General features: G+C 39.3%; 1 protein-coding gene across 1 annotated transcript; it reads right to left on the bottom strand.

Annotated features, from left to right (window-relative positions):
• Positions 1–12885: 12885 nt before the first annotated feature.
• On the bottom strand, positions 12886–14778 carry LOC149841526 (pentatricopeptide repeat-containing protein At2g29760, chloroplastic-like). The gene has a single exon (XM_090005282.1). It carries the CDS (start codon positions 14776–14778, stop codon positions 12886–12888), a length of 1893 nt encoding a protein of 630 aa, XP_089861408.1.
• Between the last annotated feature and the right edge of the window lie 5003 nt (positions 14779–19781).

Raw genomic sequence — 19781 nt, 5'->3', positions numbered from 1 at the left:
TATATTAATGTGTAAGATATTATGTGTTTTCTAGTATCAATTTTTACGATATTTGTAGTATGATTTCTATTATAGAATTATAAAGAATTATAACATTACAACACAGAATTACCGTTTAGCATTTTATAGCGTGAAAATGCCACTGATTTGCTTTTACGAGTTGTGTTTTTATCGCAATTTACAAAATGATTGATAAAAGTCTAAATCAATTTGCACAAACATTAATCGTGCAATTTTACCGTGATTTGTACTCATGCACAGTGCGGTTTTTATTCAGATGTGACCGACATATACATCATTGTGTAAATCGTTATACCATTGCGATTTACATAATGGCGTATGTCTTTTAGACAATGAACTTTGTCTAATTGAATGATACGTACCATCACGATTTACACAATGACATATGAAGGCTACGTGCTATCGCGATTTACTTTTACGGGCTATGTCTATGTCAACGATATTTCCTAATCGCTTTTACGGGCTATGTCTATATCAATGAAGGGCGAACATTGCAAGCCTTTGTTCACCGTATATGTCGGTAAATTCTTTTGCGATTTTCATTCACGTAGGGTGAGCATCACAACGATTTATGAATAATACACGTCTCTAGTCGCTTATTGAATTTTCATTGATGAAGGGCGAACATTACAAGCCTTTGTACACCACATACATCGCTAATCCCTTTTGTGATTTGTAAGATATTATGTGTTTTTTAGTATCGATTTGTAAGATATGGTTTTGTTTGTTAATATTGATTTATAAGCTATTATGTTGAATTTTCGTATATCGATTTGTAATATATTATGCTCAATTGTTGTATATTGATGTGTAAGTTATTATGTGTTTTCTAGTGTCAATTTTTAAATTATTTGTAGTATGATTTCAATTATAGAATTATAACATTACAACACAAAATTATCTATTTACAACAAAGAATTATAGAATTACAACAAAAAATTATCGATTTACAACAAAGAATTATAGAACTACAACAAAGAATTGTAGAATGCTAAATATTACAACGATTTGTAAGATATGAAAGTTAAATGCTACAACTATTTTGAAGCTGAAGAATCCACACGTGATTCTTGTATTGTGTTGCTTGCTTTTGAATTGAACAGAGTTTGTCATGAAATAGAACAATATCAGACACTATATTAAGTTCAACAAAAAATACTAACATTTTCCAAAAATTGTTACATACCGAAAGACTTGTCATACTCATGCCATCGTTCCACTCAAATAGGTTGGGTGGATTGCAGGTTACAACATTGTAGTGCACGTCTGTATGATATTGCTGCATGTTGGAAATTAAACAAGTTAGATATTGATAGATTGCACATAATATAATTTACATGGAAAGCAATATACTGTATTACATACATGTTCATGCGAAGGGCTTGGTTGCTTAGGGGTTGGTTGTTTCTTAGACATCTTCTTGCCAACCAATTACAATGCACCTTTTGTTCTCCGACGATTGCGATCAAAGGCAGATTTCCTTTTGATACCCTTCGCTGGGTGAATATTTCCATCATAATCTACAACGTTTATTCCTGACTTGTCGAAGATGATGTTTATGCTTCGACCCAGCTTCTCACAAGGGTCAGGGGAAGCATGATTTTCACCTACGTTGTTTGATCCCATTTTCTTAGATTGGTCTCCACGAACTGCAACAGACTCATGGTAAATTAACTGCACTTTTTCAAGTAATTCTCTTGACACATTTCTCATACATACATAGGCTTCTTCGCTTTTTGATGCCAAATCTGCAACATGCATAAGTGACCTACATAGTTGTTGGTAACGAGAGGCTATCTGGCACTTCTCATCAACACTAGATCGATTGACATTATTTGTCTCTAGCAGCTCAATCTTTGCTTGTCTCGTCCATCTTTGCATTATATATGACTTACATATTTCTTGTATCTTCTCTTGATTAAGTGCCTTTAATGCATGACGACATTAAATACCTTTGAATTCAAATATTTTGCACGTACATTTAACTGTTCTGTTGTCAATATTTTACGTAACATGTGTTTCTTGCCTTTTTGGATACTCTTCGCCATCCCATACAACATGATATTTGTGCACATTTCCATATTGCATATGTCCTTCTATGTTGCAATTCATAACCTGTATAACCTTCTTCTTAGTCCATTCAAATACAGTTAGTGTATACATATCTGCAGGTTGCGTCAATATTTTCATACCCAAAGTTACAGAGCAGGTATTGAAGCATTTCACATCTTGTTCAAGCTCATTCTCTCTAAGATCGTCTATAAATAATTCATATTGTTCTATGAAATGAAATATTGTTAAACATGAATACAATATTCTTTTCAGTGTGGCATGCATAGATTCAGCTCTTTGTGTACTTATCATACCTACACAAAAATATTGTCTTCCATATGCCAATGTCCACTTCTCTTTATTTGCATATAAATGTTGTAACTACACACAATCTTCAAGGTCGTACATCTGTATCATTTGCTTCTAATCAGACATAAAGGTGACCTCGTCTATGCTCTCAAGTACACACTATCTAAACTTTTTATCAAACCCTGTCTTTTGATTAAAAATGTGTCCTATGTTCTTTGCAGCATTTTGAAAGATATGCCACAAACATAGGCAATGATGTGCATATGGCCATACATGAGACACTGCAACTGCAATTGCATGATCATCATCTGTAAGTACAGCTCCAGGGTGCTTCCCATTCATTGCCTGTGTAAATACTTTGAACAACCACTCAAAGGTTTCCTTGGTCTGGTCATACAAAAAAGCACCGCCTAATATGCAACTCCGTGAGTGATGGTTCACTCCGACAAACTGTGCAAATGGTCACTGTTTTGTATTAATCTTCACAGTCGTATAAAAAACAAGCACATCATTGAAGCATTCATAATCCACTCTTGACTTTGAATCTGCCCAAAACATATTCACAGCATACCCATCTTCATCCAGTTACATTGCACTAAAGAAACCAGGGTCAATGTTTGATTTTTTATATAGGTAATCAACCAAAGAACATATTCTTTAATTCTTCATGTTTTCTGACCTCTTCCTTCTCAAGTGGTTTCTTAGATCCATAGGTGTGAATGGTACATTCTCGCAACCATCATCTACGTGCACGCAGAAATTATATGTCTTCCTTGGTGCAATGCCGACGGTATCAACTATTTCAGCAATTGCAACATGGGCTGTAATTACTTTACGATGTGACCTTAACATAGGAGTCATAAATGAAGCGGCTAATTCATGGTTATGATAATTGATTAAAGTATGAACTACATATTTCTCATTCAGAAGTCTTCTTAACACCATTCTCGCTGGATAGCCGCTCCTTGTTGGATTTTCACTTGACTTCTTTCAACCTTGCTTTGAACAAACATATGCCTTTCTCACCACGACACCCTGTGCATTTTTTGCCCAAGAATACCTTCTAACACTGAAGCCAATTTTTAAGGCATAACCATTATAAAATTTATATGAACTTCCTCATTATTAAACTGCATTCCCTCTATGGGAACAGAGTCAAGTGTACTATCATGTAAACTTGAGGTGCTTGCACCTTTGTCAAGTGCATTGTCAAGATTGTCTACCTCATTATCGAATTGTAATTCGTCTGCTGGAATATTCAAGTCAAGATTGAATCAAATACTTGCATCCTTCTTATCTTGTGCATCATTAGTGCACATATTCGATTCTTCTAGTGCGTCGATAGTATGAATGTCCGTTGCTCCATGACTTCTCAATGATTGAGATACGTAATCTTCACTGCAACTAGTTGATATGCTCAACACTGTCATGTGCAAAATATCAATTTGCGTTAGCTAGCGCATACGTTTACTACGATTTATTCAAGATGCATATAACAATGACTACCGATTAGTTAAGCATAATAGCTTACAAATCGATATTAACAAACAATACCATATCTAACAAATCGATACTCGAAAACACATAATATATTACAATTTGATATATGATAATTCAACATAATAGATTACAAATTGATAATAACAAACAAAATAATATCTTACAAATCTATAATCGAAAATACATAATGTCTTACAAATCGATATATGACAATTCAACATAATATATTACAAATCGATATTAAAAAATAAATAATACCTGACAAATCGACAATAGAATACACATAATATCTTAAAAATCGATATACGGCAATTCAACATAATATATTACAAATTGATATTAACAAACAAAACAATATCTCACAAATCGTCACTATAAAACACATAATAGCTTATAAATCGATATATGGTAATTCAACATAATATTACAAATCGACATCAACAAACAAAACAATATTTCAAAAATCGACAATAGAAAACACATAATATCTTACAAATCGATATACGACAATTTAACATAATATATTACAAACGAAACAATATCTCACAAATCGATATACATGTTAGTACAACCGCAATTTGTGTTACATTGCATATACTGAGTGAATGGATGATACCGGGTGAGGTAGAGACCCTTGCTCGCATCTGTAACCAAGCATTCTTGTCAACAAGTCCCAACGTCTTACAAATGTCTTCAAGTTTTCAACTGTTGAAACAATATAATCTACCTGCAATAATAAAAGAACGCCTTAATGACACTCACGATGACATATGTTCTTCAATAATAACATGATGACATGGAATGGTACTCACGACGCTTTAATGGCACTTGTTGGAATGTTTGTGCTTCATTGCTTTTTTTCTATACTACCTAACGAAAACGAAGAAGAAGAGAAGACTATAAAAAGAGATGGTCGACAAATCTCCCTTGACGTCCACCGATGATCGAACCAGTCGTTCGATTTATAGTTATCTCCACGAGGTAGGAACGAACTAGGAAAAGTTTTCTAGAACGAATCAGGAAAAGTTTTCTATCTAACAAGTGTCTTTCTTTGCTTCTCCCTCTCCTCCTCCTTTTGCTTTTGTTATTAGCTTGTGCTACAATAAAGGCGAAACGTGCAAATGTATATACAGTGAGTGGGAGAACATTTTCGTCCAACACATATCTATCTTACGGGAGGACATTTTCGTCAAAAGCATATCTACCTTTTTTATATGTTATTTTATTATAAAGTCATCATAGGGAACATTGGCATATGAATTATCACGGGTCCCAAGATATTCCTTCATACACATATACAGGAACACACTAATTTGCGTTTCGGGAAGAACACACAACACCCTCTCCTCACCGAGAGCTGGGGAGGGGTCATCGACACCCAAGCCCTTAGGGAGCCGTACCCTAGATTATATCATTTGTTTGGATAGCAGATTCTCAAAAGAACCCGAGTTGCTGTATAATTTTCTAATGCAAGTGGGGATTTGGATGAATTAGGAACGTTCAACAAAATACGGGTGACCAAATTCTGTTGAAAGTTTTTTCTTTCTTATTACGGGCAGTGAAATCTATGAAAATCTTGGGCATCCAACACAACTCTGGTTGGACACATAAGCATGAAAATTCTGGGCATCCAAGTTCCGTGGAAACTTTTAGCTTTCTGGTGTCAGCATAGTGACAAATATAGCGAGACTTGTGAAATCTCGCGAGAAATTACTTAAACATTTTAAACGGTAATTTCTCGTGATATATTCAAAATATCATGATTTTTTTTTGTCAAAACATAAATATCATGATTTAAATGCGATATTTACATTTTTAACGGCTATTTATCATGAAAAAATGTGGTTTTTATTTTTAAATATTTTTTACTTTTTATTTTCTTATAAAAAATAATTTTCTATATTTTAATTTATTTTTATTGTCGAGATTTTGCCAAAAAATGCAAGATTTTAAAAAGAAATTCAAATTCTCACGAGTTTTTTGACTGCCGATATTTTGCTGTTTTAAACTTTTGTCACTATGGGTGTCAAGGCGTACCCGTGTCTTTGTGACATAGGCTCAAAGTAAGCCTGCTCAAGCACCTGAAGCCCAAAGACCGTCCATGGAATTGGGTTATCTCAATATTATACCCAAATATGTCAAAATTGAAGCTTACCATAAATTTTGAAAATTTGCTGCTTCTCCATGACACAGGAGAAAAAACCCAAATGCCTCTTTGACAGTTTTAAAGAAAACACGGGAGCATATTAGAATTTTCCAAACATAGCAGTACGTTGAATAAAGTAGGTCAAATGGAACTTTCCTTTGCCCGACCTCATCCATCATGGGCCAGTGATCACGACTGTTTTGTACCCATTTTGAGGAAGGATCCTCCCATCTTAGGATGATTCCCTAAGATGAGTTAAGGAAACTGATTTGGTGGTAACAATACAATATCCTGATTTATCTCACTTTTATGGATAAGTGAGTGCAACCCAGCCACCATCACCCCCACTTTGCCCTTTCTGCAAGGAAAGTGGCTCCCCATGTTCTAGTAGGGGTGAGTATGGCCTGTGGAAACAGCGCCATTTCTGCGGAAACACTGCTGTTTTGTTTCCGTGTCATGCAAATGCGCCCTTAAGGACACGATGGATTAACCATTTGAATTTGGAATTTGGAATTTGAAATTAGTGTTCAATGAAATGTTGTCGTAATAGGAATTCGATTTGAAAATCAATTGAGAGAATCAGATGCAGTATCGAGCCGAACCAAGCTGAATGGGCCATTTTTTTTTTTAAATTAAAAACGTGAAAAAAATATGCAGAAAATTACAAAAAAGGGCACGATCGAGCTTATTCAAACCTAATTCAGCCTGAATCAGGTTGAATCGTCTGATTTTTTAAAGGATTCGTATCAGCCTTTTATTGGCCGATACAATTCAAAAGGGCCGGCGCGGGCTGATTCCATTCGATACCACAACATTGGTTCGACGCATTATCAACATGTTCGCCAATAACAAAATCTTTCTTGCTAGAAACATGTTTAGTGCTCTCAAACGGAATCTTTTCTTGCTTTTCTACCAAGTAAGCTCTTCCTCAAAACACGTTTTTGTCATGCTAGGAGTATTTAGGAATGCACCGACTGGATGGTCCTAGCCTCTGCATGCTTATGAAGTTTGGCAGCCTTCCACTGTTACTAGTCAATTATCACTGCCTTTCTGTAGTTGCACTAATTTGTTCTCTTATGCAATGTCAATCCATGCGTGAAACTTGGCATGGCTCATCACAAGGAGAAGATTCAAGTGATTTACTCAAACTCAAAGATGGGTATGTTTGTTTTTAGTCACAGCTATCATGATTCTTCGGCCAGTGATTCTTGGTCACATGCGCATACTGGTGAGCAATTAACTTTCACAGGTTAGAAGTTGTAAAGCTTCACAGCTGTGATTCCTCAGCCTGTGATTTAACTTTCACATGTTTGTGTTGCTGTATGAAAGTCGTGTGGTTGTGATTTATAATCACAATAACTTGAGAAAATACCACTTTTATAAGATCTTGGCAAATTTCCCCAAAGAGTTGTGCACATCAACTGACTCACTTCTAGTTGGCTTGTTTTACATCACAAATTTATCATTTGGCCAAGTTGGGATTAAATCATTAAACTGAGGTTGAGATGTATGCTCATCATAATCCAAATGCATTTTTATTATTTATTTATACAGGACCACCCATCACGTCCCGCACACTAGTGAACTTTACTAACCTGAATGACGTTGTCCCGTGTCGATCTTTCGGAATGGGGCATGTGCAGTGCAGAGCTCTACTGGGTGAAAAATGTATCGAGTGTAGAAACATGCGGTATGTGTTCGCTTGATCGGTGACATGCGGTGGTAGCACGACATGCGATAGACATCGGTATCGTTGTTAGTGCATCGCTGTGTGGCGGCATAGACGTAGATCATTGTTCGGTTAAGCAATGCCAGCGGATCAAAGGATGTTGCCTTTGGAGATTTGGTTAAGGACATCTTGGTTGCAAGACAAGACCCACACATAGCGGTTGGACGCACGGGTGTGTGTGGGGGTTAGGGCTAATTTCTTCAGGAATCACCTTAGGTGGTTCCAAACGATTATGGTGACTCAGGGCTAGGCAAGTGAATACCTAGGCGCCGACGAATGAGTTTGGGTGGTGCTCTTCGCTATGGTGTTCAATCATCAACTGATCTTTGAACTGGAGGCTGCGAGGTCTTGTTCCTTCAGTGATGAGGTTTTGCTATGTCGTGTGCATGAAGCTGCAATACGCTTTATAGCACACAAGGTTAAGAAAAAGTTTGTGCCTCTTTCGGAAGTAATAGCTGGTATGGGACGACTATGCACTAAGCGGCATAGACTATATGAAATGCGCATTTGGAAATGTGCTTGATCAACTTCCGCTAGGCAGCTACGCATGGGGTGGCGCGCAAGGCCAATGAAAATGATTCAACACATGAAAACATGTTGGTACGCAGCCTTTGACCGTTAGGCTGTCCAACTTGGGCAGCTTGGCGCATCACGAGTTTGCAAAGTATTCTATGCCTGTGACAGAGCGATAAGTAGGATTGCGGCGGTAAGGAAGGACCGTCGCATGGCACTGGCTTATTGAAAAAAGTAAGCCCATGACAGACGTAATGATAGTGATTTATGTCCAAATCAAATCATCACAAGTGTGCAAAATTTAATGTTTTTTTTTTAGGGCTGTGATCTTATTGTTTGATGTTCACTTTCTTCAGCAGCCTTGTTGGCATTGTAGAAGAGAGTATGTGGGAAAAACAAAGAGAATGGGCCAGGTCAAAGCCCATTGTTCTAACGACTTTTTTTGGGCCATTCAAACTGCATCACTCCAATGTCATCCATCTACAAAACAGACGACATCGGAAATGAATGTTGGATCCATCTACATGGACATCCCATCTATAAGGTACCACGCCTCAATCCACAAGTTTCCTTCAGTAGAAACAGAGTCAGACCACCTTCGATAAGTGATTCCACTGAAAGGGGGTGGTAACGTTCAAGGGTGGATCCAGGGGCTCAAGCCCCTCATAAAGTTTTGATTTATTTTATTTTATTTTATTATAAAAATTTATACCGCTTCTCTTTGTATTTTAGTTTTATATTTTATTTTATTATAAAAAAATTGCCTCCCTTAAGCAAAATCCTAGATAAGTCACTGGTGATTAGGATTTGGAGGCTATTTCTGTGTGGAAACAGAGCTCTCTGTTTGCGTTGCTAAATGCCTTGAGAAACGCAGAAACCTTCCCAATGACATGCAAACGAGCCCTCAGGGCATGTTTGATGGCTTGTCCAGGTTTGGACAAAATGAACAAAAAGAATGAAACAAAACATTGGTTTTGTTCGTTCTGTAACAACTGTTCTAAGTCCAACGTTTGTTTGGATCGTACTCAAATGCTATATTTCAAATGTTCGTTGTTTGATGACAATGTGCGGACAACTTGGACAGTCATGGATAATGGGTCAAATTACTTTATTTTGGATTGTATGACCTGATCCGTTCACTATTTTACATGTTTTAACAAGTTTATTATGCTTTTTTGCAAAAATATGAATCCAATTACGCAATTATATCTAAAATCATGATTTTTTGCCCTGAATATGGATTTGGAATTCGAATTTTGCCCTGAATATGGATCTCAATTTCTCCGAAGAGATCATCGCAGTAGCCAATCAAAGAAACCAAATGACGATGTCGAAGCTTGGACAACATCTGAATTTCAATCTGAAACTCAGTGAGACCTTGCTCCGATATTGGATTTCCTCTTTTGATAGCAACGCTGGTGCCATCGTCAATCATTCCCTTGTAAACTTTGCCAAAGCCGCCTACACAGAGAAGCATGCCCTCATCAAACTTGTTGGTCGCATTCAATATCTCTTGAAAGGTGAATAAGCACCCCAAGTTTGAATTTTCCAAAGAGATGAAGCTGGCAATTCCTGTATTTTGAGAAGTAGTTGAAACTTTGCTCATGGTGTGTGAATTTCCATATAATGGCAATGGCAACCACGAAGCAACAGTAATACAAAGCTATCAATAGAATTGCCGCCAAGCAGACCACAATCACTCCAACAACGATTGTCAACTTTATCTTCTTCGACTGTGAACCAAAATAAAAGTCTCAGAAAGCAGGCCATCCAAACTCCCAGCATCATTGCTTATCTTAATGATCTCTAAACCATTGAGAGCGGCATTGGCATTATCCAAAATAGTCAAATCAGGGCCAATGCTCACATTTATGCGAGTTGATCCAGGAGAGGTTTTGGAAACAAAATCTACATAATATGGTCTTCTCAACATATTGGTCTTCTTGGAGGGATCAAGACCTGCTGCCCCATAATCAAAATTGACACACATTGAAGATGAGCTCATTCAAAGCATTGCTAATGATATCACAGAAGTTAAGCCATATATAATACAAGAAGCTTGGATCAACGGGGAGAGACCGTGATGTTGTAGTTGACATTTAAAACATTTGCGTCTGTCATTGCTTCAGCAATGGCATATACCCAATTGGGCGCGATCTCTTTGGTGACTATCGTTCCGTTGTTAATGGAGGTTGGATCCACATATGCAATCGTCACGGAATTGTTAGAGAACAGGTAAACCCTATCATTCTCCCAAGTTCTTCCTAATCTATCATTGATTAGGGTGATCTTAGGACCTCCCACATTGAGCCTGTAGACAATCTCCAGAGCTAAATTGGACATACCACTGAAAGGGGAACCAACAAAGACCTGTTGAGCCACATTTCGCTAATCTCTTCGGGGACCAAGGATGCACCGATCTCTCCGACGACCAACCCAGGTGCATTTCGTCAAAGTTTTTTTTCGCCAGTGAGGAACCAAACCTCGAGAAACAAGACAGATCCGACGACGCTAGGGTTGGTGCCAAAGCTTGCAGAAGAAGAATCATGGGAAGAGGAAGAAGCGCAAACGAGGAGAGAAGTTAGCACACCCGTCGATGCACAATTTTTTTTTTTGGCTCCCTCCGTTCCTGTTCTTTTTGTAACAGGGGGGAGGTGGATCAACACATACGGTATATATTGAACACGGCGGACGTGCGGAACGCCGTCCGCCACGTCCAATGTTTGTTGATGAATGATACCCAGGGCACTTCTGACGGCAGTATTGTCAAGCATATAGCCGCCAATAAGGAAAAAAAACAAATCATAAGTGTGATTCGTTAGCCACTTAAACTCACCCATTAACAAATTTTTCTTTACTGTATTGGTTGATAACAGTGGACACGGCCCTGAGCTTAATGATGTGCACCACACATCTCGTTTAAGTATAGATCAAGCCCCACACGTCAAGTAATGATGGTCAAAGGGTCTATCGCTGTATTCTGGGACTCCCTCATGTGAAGACTAGGGGTGGGCAACTGCCCCCGGCCGCTATGGCCAGGTTTGAGCCATGATTTTAAGTTCTGACCTGTTAAGTACTGGGCTGAAACGTGACCCATTATATGTGAGTCGACCTGATGGGCTTCAGTTATTTATTAATTTTTTAATAATCCCAAATTCATTTATAAATAATAATAATTAACAAGTTCTCAACTTCCTACATACCCAACTAATTATTTTTCTAATTTTTATAAAATTAATGCAACTAATTAAGTAAATAATAATACTTAAAGTTACTACACAATAGTTAATTTTTAAAAAAAATTATATTATTAAAAATTAATAAATAACTCAAGCCTATCGAGCCGATAGCCAGCAGGCCGGGGTCTAAAATCATGACCCAAATCCGGCTCATGGCAGGCCAGGCGGGCCCGTTGCCCACTCCTAGTGAAGTTTAATCTAAGGTAGCAACAGAGCGCTCAAACCTCTTCACCTACCAACCAAATAGGATAAGGGCCAGTTTGGAATCTAGGAACTGGGATAGGAGTTAATGCATTTGGCAAAAAGTTGGTCAAACTACCACCTGGCTGTTTGGAAAATGGTAGTTGGGATGTGAGTTAATGCATTTGAGATGAAAAGTGGCATTGTATTTACACTAAAGCATGGGAGCTACAGCTACCACCTCCAAATCCAGGATTTCCTGAAATGCCACTTCCCATCCCACCGGGCCAAGAATAAGTGATACCCGATCTTTACTGTAATTGTCATTTCATTCAGTAACTCAAGCACTCGTAATATTGTTTTGTTCTCTTCTATAGTCGAACCAGGCCTAATTGGAACAAAAGATTCTTTGGCCATTATCACAACTTGCCACAATCCATCCCATATCCAAGTCATCAACCCAACCACCGTGTACTTCCAAGCTAGAGAGATGATAACATCCATATTAAAATTAATATATGACATGCAAAGCTGACCTTACTGCTAAATGAAGCGATGGCCCCATTGGCACAACACTTCGTTTTGTTTGGCCACTACCAAACAAAATTAAAAAGAAAGCTGTCATTATTGTGTATGTGCAGCTGCATATAAGAGCAGTGTTATGAACCCTTAATCTGATGTAGCAGCGGATTAAGAAATTCACAGCGGCACAGTGATGCACAAAAATAACATAAAGAATGGTCAGCTTCGCACATTTTATTCAAAAGGAATATACATCTTAATGTCTTCATCGATTTGGTCTATAAATCGTATATGACAGAGAATGGTAACCCCAGCTCCAATTTGTTTCTTGGCAAGGGAACGTAATAACCTGGAACATAAATTTTGTGAGAGTTTTTTTTCTATTGGATGTCATCGATTGATTCATGACAAAATTAATACTGCAATGCTGCCAGAAATGCAGGATTCTTAACAGTGCAATAGTTGAAATACTTCACCAATCAAGTAGAAACCCTAGGTCCCAACAACACGTTCACCAAACCAGGTTTGGCAAATTATGCAGCATTGGATGACCACCAAATTGGCTGCGAAAGATATAAATTGTGCATTCCTCCAGCTACACCAAAATGTTGATGAGTAGAACAGTATGGGAAACGGTGACTACCTGTTAACGCTGGAAGGAAGTTGTTTTAGTACTAGGACTTCATCGACTTCATTTGCGTAAATAACACATCCAGTATCTCATGAATCCTCTCGTGCTCTGGGTGGGATTTAGAACCCACAAGAAATTCATGAACACCACCATCAATACTAATCCAACTACAGCCAGGCTCCTTGGTTACCCCCCTCTCCTTCATCTTTTCCCTCAAATCAAAGATCTCACTCCACTGACCCTCCACTGCATACATGTTGGAGATCATCACGTAACCAGCAGAGCTCAATGGGTCTAAGTCCCTAAGAGCTTTAGCAGCATCCACAGCCACATCCAACTTACAATGTATCTGGCAAGATCCAAGTAGAGCCCCCCACGCATGAGCAGTAGGCTCCATAGGCATTACCTTTATAATATTCAATGCTTCCTCTACGCGACCTGCACGCCCAAGTAGATCTACAAGGCAAGTATGGTGTTGGAGCTTCGGTATGATCCCGTGTTCTCTATCCATTGCTGTGAAATATGAAAGCCCCTCTTCAACCATACCCGCATGAGTGCATGCACACAAAACTGCTAAAAGTGATACGTCGTTGGGGCGTAAGCCTGCAGCCTGGATTCGGGAGAAGAGTGCTAAAGCATCCTTCCCTTGCCCATGAATGGCTAACCCCATAATCATCACGTTGTAAGCAACCACATCCCTTTTGCTCATCTTCTCAAACACCTTGTTTGCCTCATTCAAACTCCCACTCTTCACATACATGTCTATCAATGCTGTGGCAAGAATGGCATTAGACTCTACAATCCCCTTAGGCCCAGTCGTCACAATGTACTCATGAACCCACCTCCCAATCTCCAACGCACCAACTTTAGCACAGGCAGAGAGCACAGCAACCATGGTAACATGGTTAGGCCTCACATTCATCCGGCCAAACACTGCTAAAGCCTCCGCAGGGTAACCAGTCTGTAAATAGCCAGTAATCATGGCGTTCCATGAAACCAGAGTTCTCTGAGACATATTATCAAAAACTTGGCGTGAGCCTTCAATATCCCCACATTTAGCAAACAAGTAAACTAAAACCGTATCCGTGTGATTGCTGTAGTGAATTCCAATATCGTGCAGAAGCCTCCTTTTCCACTTATCAACCCCATCTAACGAAAGACTCGAGCAAGCAGAAAGAACGCCGACCATTGTATCATCATTTGGGAGAACAACACGTTCCTCAACCATATCCAGAAAGAGAGATAACGCCTCGTCTGAACGACCTGATTGAACATGGCCAGATATTAGCAACGTCCAAGATGCAACGTTTCTAAAAGACATTTCGTCGAACATTTGGCGTGCAGCAGTAACGTCGCCACCACCGTTCACATAAGCGGCGAGCAACGCGGTCTGCACGAAGAGATCCTTCCCGAAAGAGGATTTGACGATATGGGTATGTATCTGCAGCGTGTATTTCATCGCAGGACGCCCCAAAAAGGCCTTGAGCAAGAAGACGAAGGTGAAGTCATTAGGGGAGAGGGAGAGACGACACAGGAGCCTGTAGAGAGAGATAGAGTGGTCGGGGAGATCCTTTTGAGAGACGACTCTGATGATGGCGTTGAAGGGGAAGATGTTGGGGTGGCGGAGGTGGTGGAAGTGGCGGACGGCAGAGTCGACATCGGCGGAGAGGGCGAGGTGGCCGATGAGACGAGTCGCGAGGAGGTGGTCCTGGAGGAGTCCGCAGGTGAAGACGCGGGCGTGGATTTGGCGAAGTTGGTCCGAAGAGAGACGCCCGCGTTGCAGAAGCAGGGAGAGATGGGCGTGGTGCGTGGCTAGTGGAGGGTCGATGGAGGAAGAAGGGGAAGAAGAAAAGAAAGAGAGATCGAGGAAGAAGGGGATCGATCGATGAGTGAAGCGTTTAGGAGTAAGGCGAGAATTGCAAATCATGCTACGCATGGACGCAACAAGATGCCGCCAAGTTAAAATCTTGGAGCCGCAATTTAACGGCCTTCGTTTTCTTATGAAGAGATCGAAAATTTCTATTTAGCGCGTTTTTATCTGAAAAATATCTGCAAACTTAAATAGATGAAATATTTAAAAATTATAATAAAAAGGAATAAAAAACAGAACATGTAATTTCTCTGTCACTTATATCAGTGATATTTTGAGAACAGCCAATACATTCCTCAAAAACCGCGATACTTTTGAAATAGTGCTTGTTTTGAAAATATCACGATTTTATCATATATTAATGCAATAGAAACACTTTTTAATATTCTTATATCGTATATTTTTTCTTACATTTTTGTATTTTGTTCTGTTTTTATGCTTATATATACTGTTTTTCCCCAAGTCCTTTGCAAAAAATAAACTTTTAATTTATTGAGGGATTTTCCTCGTCGAGATTTTACTAAAAGTGAGATTAGTAACACTGCAAAATTTATGCGACTGTTTTTCTTGATTTTTTTTGCTACTGTTGAGAAGCTCGCTAAGATTGATAGACGCAATACGATATCACAAGGAAGACAATTCGAGAATGATCATAATAATAATAGGAGAGACAATCAAAGGAATGACCGAGAAAACAATGTTGGTAATGGAAACCAATAAGATGATAACGAGTAGCATTGTGGACAGCAAGAGGAACAACTTCATAACCAACAGAGAAATAGCAACTACCGAGGGCAAAATTAGCATTTTCAGGATTGTTACATTTGTCATGGTGATCACTGGGCAAATCGTTGTCCGAACAAGAATAGTGGTCCATAGAACAAAGATAATCGTGAGGCTAGAGCTGTGAACGTTGTCCAAGCTGAAGTCGGGCATGCTGCTGTAGAGCAGTCGAATGTTGGAGCAATACAAATGAATGTGGTGAAGGTGACACTTGTTGTCAGACTACCAATGAGCAAAGAACTGATGTACTTGGAAGTCCTTCTAAATGGGCGACTTACCAAGGCATTGGTTAACATGGGCGCTGCACACAACTTCATTTCTCTTAAAAAGACAGAGTAATTGGGGCCATAATAGAAAAAGAAAGAGAGCTGAATAAAGGTAGTCAACTTCAAAGCCAAGCCTATTTACGGGGTTGTCCGTGATGTACCAGTGAGAATCTTGAGCTGGTTTGAAAGGGTTACATTTTTTTGTAGCACCAATGGATGATTTCAAGGTCATCCTAGGTATGGAGTTCCTTCAAAGCAACAAGGTCGTATTGATGCCTCATCTGAATGTTGTCAGTTTTGAGGATGAGAAACATCTTTACGCCATTACCGCACTGCCTGTGGTGAAGACATCTGAGTGTGTGGTGTCTATATTCCAGTTGAAGACGGGTATCAAGAAAGGGGATGAGACCTTTCTTGTAACGATATGCAAGATTGATGAAGATGAGAGTGTTGCTAACGTCCCAATAGCCTTAGCGCAAATATTGAAAGTGTTCAATGATGTTATGCTTATTGAGCTGCCGAGAAAGATACCTACACGAAGAAAGATAGATTATGAGATTGAGATTGTACTAGGTGTGTGGTCAGTTGCTATGGTACCGTACCACATGGTGACTAATGAACTAACGAAGTTGCAAAAATAGTTAGATGGCATGTTGGAAGTCGGGATCATTCGACCATTCAAAACACCCTTTGGAGCACTTGTGCTATTTCAGGCGAAGCATGATTGGTCGAAGCACTTATGTGTGGATTAGTGAAAACTAAACAAATTGACTGTAAAGAACAAATATTTGTTTCCTTTGATTATGGATTTGTTTGATTAGTTGGGTAAAACTCGTGTTTTCTTGAAGTTGGACATGTGATCAAGATATTAGCAGGTTAGAATTGTTGAAGGAGATAAAGCCACATGTGCGACATGATATGGGGCATTCAAGTTTCTTGTTATGCCATTTAGCTTAACGAAAGCGCCCACAACCTTCTCTACAATGATGAATATAATATTTTACCCACACCTTGACAAGTTCATTATGGTTTACCTAGACGACTTAGTGGTGTACAACAATTCTATAAATGAGCATATTCAACACTTTTAGATTGTGTTCCAGACTCTGAAGGATAATAAGTTGTACGAGAAGTAGGAGAATTGCTTATTCGGCCAGAAGAAAATGTATTTTCTTGGCCATATTGTGGGAAGAGGCATGCTGAGGATGGATCACCAAAAGGTCAGAGCAATTCAATAATGTGAGTCACTTGGCAAGGTCCCAGAGTTGCATTCTTTTTGGGGGCTTGCCAATTATTATCAACGATTCATGCAAGGACATTCTTTGATCATCGCCCCAATCACTGATCTGTTGAAGAAGGATAGGCCATGGGTGTGGTTTGATTCTTGTCAAGAAGCTTTTGAGAAGCTAAAGCGCATGTTGATTGAGGAGCCTTTAATGAAATTACCTGACTGTCATAAGTCTTTCGAAATGCAGACTGATGCGACTGACTTCGAGATTGAAGTAGTGTTAATTCAAGAAAAACGTCTCATTGCCTTTGAGAGCCACAAGGTAAAGGATGCCAAGCGACGCTATATCGTGCATTGCCTCCACATGTGGAGATACAATCTTCTAGGGTCACAATTTTTTGTACGCACTGACAACATGATGGCAAGTTACTTTCAAACTTAGAAGAAGTTGAGTCTGAAGTAATCCTATTAACAAAAATTCCTTACCAAATTTGACATGGTCCTTGAGTATTAGCCTGACAAGACCAATGTTGCAGATGCCCTAGGTCGGAAGGCAGTACTTGTAGTATTGCACAAAGAGGAAGGTAACACCATCCAACTGACAAGTGATCTTTTCGAGTAGGTTCAAGAAGAATTGAAGAATGATTCGATAATTTAATAGATTATCACGATGGCAAAAAAATGAAAGACCAGAAGATTCTGGTTTGAAGATGATCTACTCCGTACCATTGGGAAACGTCTGTATATCCCGCGGTGGAGAACTCTGCGAAGGGGCTTGATGCAGGAGTGCCATGACACACGCTGAGCTGGTCACCCAGGGAAATGAAGGACATTAGCATTATTGGCCGCAGTTGCAAGACAACATAGATGTGTATGTGCAGACCTACTTGAATACTTAGCAGGACAAAGCTGTAAACTAGAGACTAGGAGGATTGTTAGAGTCATTGCATGTGCCAAGCTATCAGTGGGAGTATATCACCATGGACTTCATTGTTAGTCTGCCAAAGACACATGGTTGCAACTTAATTCTTGTGGTTGTGAACAGGTTTCTGAAGTATGTTATCTTCGTGCCTGCCCCTGCTATCCGCTCAACTATCGACACTGCAAAGTTGTTCATGCAGAATGTGGTGAAATAATGGGGAATCCCAGAGAATATTGTCAGTAATCGAGATGCTCGCTTCACTGAAAAGTTTTAGCGTGAGGTATTCCGATTGCTGAGAACATATTTGCATTTCAGCATTAGCTTTCATCCCTAGACTGATAGGCAGACGAAGCGAATCAATGACATCTTAGAGGAGTATTTTTGGCACGTGAGTGCTAACCAAAAGAGATTGGGTAAACTTACTTGACATCACACAATTCTGCTATAATCTTCAGAAGAGTGAGTCATTTGGCCATAGTTCATTTGAAGTTGCAACGGGGTAGCAGCCGCAAACTCCCCACTCTCTCGCTTCATATGGACATGAAAAAATGTCATATGCATACCAATTTGTTAGAAACTAGCAAGACTAGGTGGAGTTGGCAAAGGTATATCTGAACAAGGCTGCAAAACACATGAGGAAATGAGCGGATAAGACGTGTTGACCTATAAAGTTCCGCATTAGAGATAAGATGTCGGTGAAGCTCTACCCTGAGCACACTGCTATCTTTCAGAGTCACCACCGAGGCCTCATTTACAAATATGATGACCCATCACCATCATGAAGTGTGTTGAAAACTTAGCTTACTAGTTGGATTTGCCAACATACTTTCAGGTGCATTTAGTCTTCCATGTGTCAAACCTGAAGTCGTTCTATAATGACAAAGGAGATCCATAACAAAACACATCTTATCGTGCTTTGATCTCGCAACACACTCCTTCAACAATCAGTATCTCAGGTCGAGAACCAAAAGTATCCTCAACCACTCCAACAATTATCTTGTCGAGGTGAAGAAATACTTGGTATAATGGAAAGGTCTACCAAAGAGCGAAGTTAGTTGGGAGAAAGCCGTTAACATGTGAAAGCATCATCAACTTGCAAAGAAGTACCACTCACAATTGTCACTGAGGACAGTGCCAACTTAGGCGGGGGAGAGTGTTTTGGATCGCCAAACTTTTTTCTTTTGTTGCTTGATATAGTTACTTCTTTTGCTTTCTCGTAGTGCATGTAATGGCCTAAGAACCCCCCGGGTACAAGGTGATTTCGGAATCCCTATGTACTCGTTAACTTGCTAATATAAGTCTCTTCTTTCTTACCTTCTTTTATGCTCTCATGTCTTTCCGCTCTTTTTATGTGATTGTATGTGTGCATACTTGTGCTATTGTGCCTTGATGAACGATGTTTAGCTTGATTTTTGCTGTACGCGAAAGGTTGTTCCAATGTTGGGGCACACCAGGGCACTCATGCCTTGGCTTTTAGGCCGTGACAGTTTGAGGGCACTGGCTTTTTTGAAAGAACAAAGAGCCAAAATAGGTCTAGTATGAGTTGTGACAGTAAAAGGAGCTTTCCACTCTAATTATCAAAATTTTGGTTATCCCACATCTCACACCAAAGACCTTGGTCCCTCCACACAACTTCTAAGATCAAATCAAAATGGCAATTGGACTCTACATCAATCTTAAAAAATATGACCCTTCCGTCAAATTACAAAGCATGCACTGTCTGAGGGGTATATTTTATTGAAGTACTAATAATTTTGGACGCTTAAATTTGCTAGTTCTTTCCTGATGGGATGTCAATGAAACGTGCAATACTTGAAACTAAAAATGCAATAAAAAAAATTGATGTTCTGAATGATTCACGTAATGCGAG

This window comes from Nuphar pumila, chromosome 4, assembly GCF_984573655.1.
Source record: "Nuphar pumila chromosome 4, dmNupPumi1.hap1.1, whole genome shotgun sequence".
Lineage (NCBI taxonomy): Eukaryota > Viridiplantae > Streptophyta > Magnoliopsida > Nymphaeales > Nymphaeaceae > Nuphar > Nuphar pumila.
The sequence above is the reverse complement of the archived record's forward strand: the minus strand, read 5'-3'. Positions and strand labels throughout refer to the sequence as shown.

What these genes read in the sequence shown, in the direction of transcription:
- LOC149841526 (XM_090005282.1), bottom strand. Translation starts at nt 14,778, where the DNA reads ATGCGTAGCATGATTTGCAATTCTCGCCTTACTCCTAAACGCTTCACT.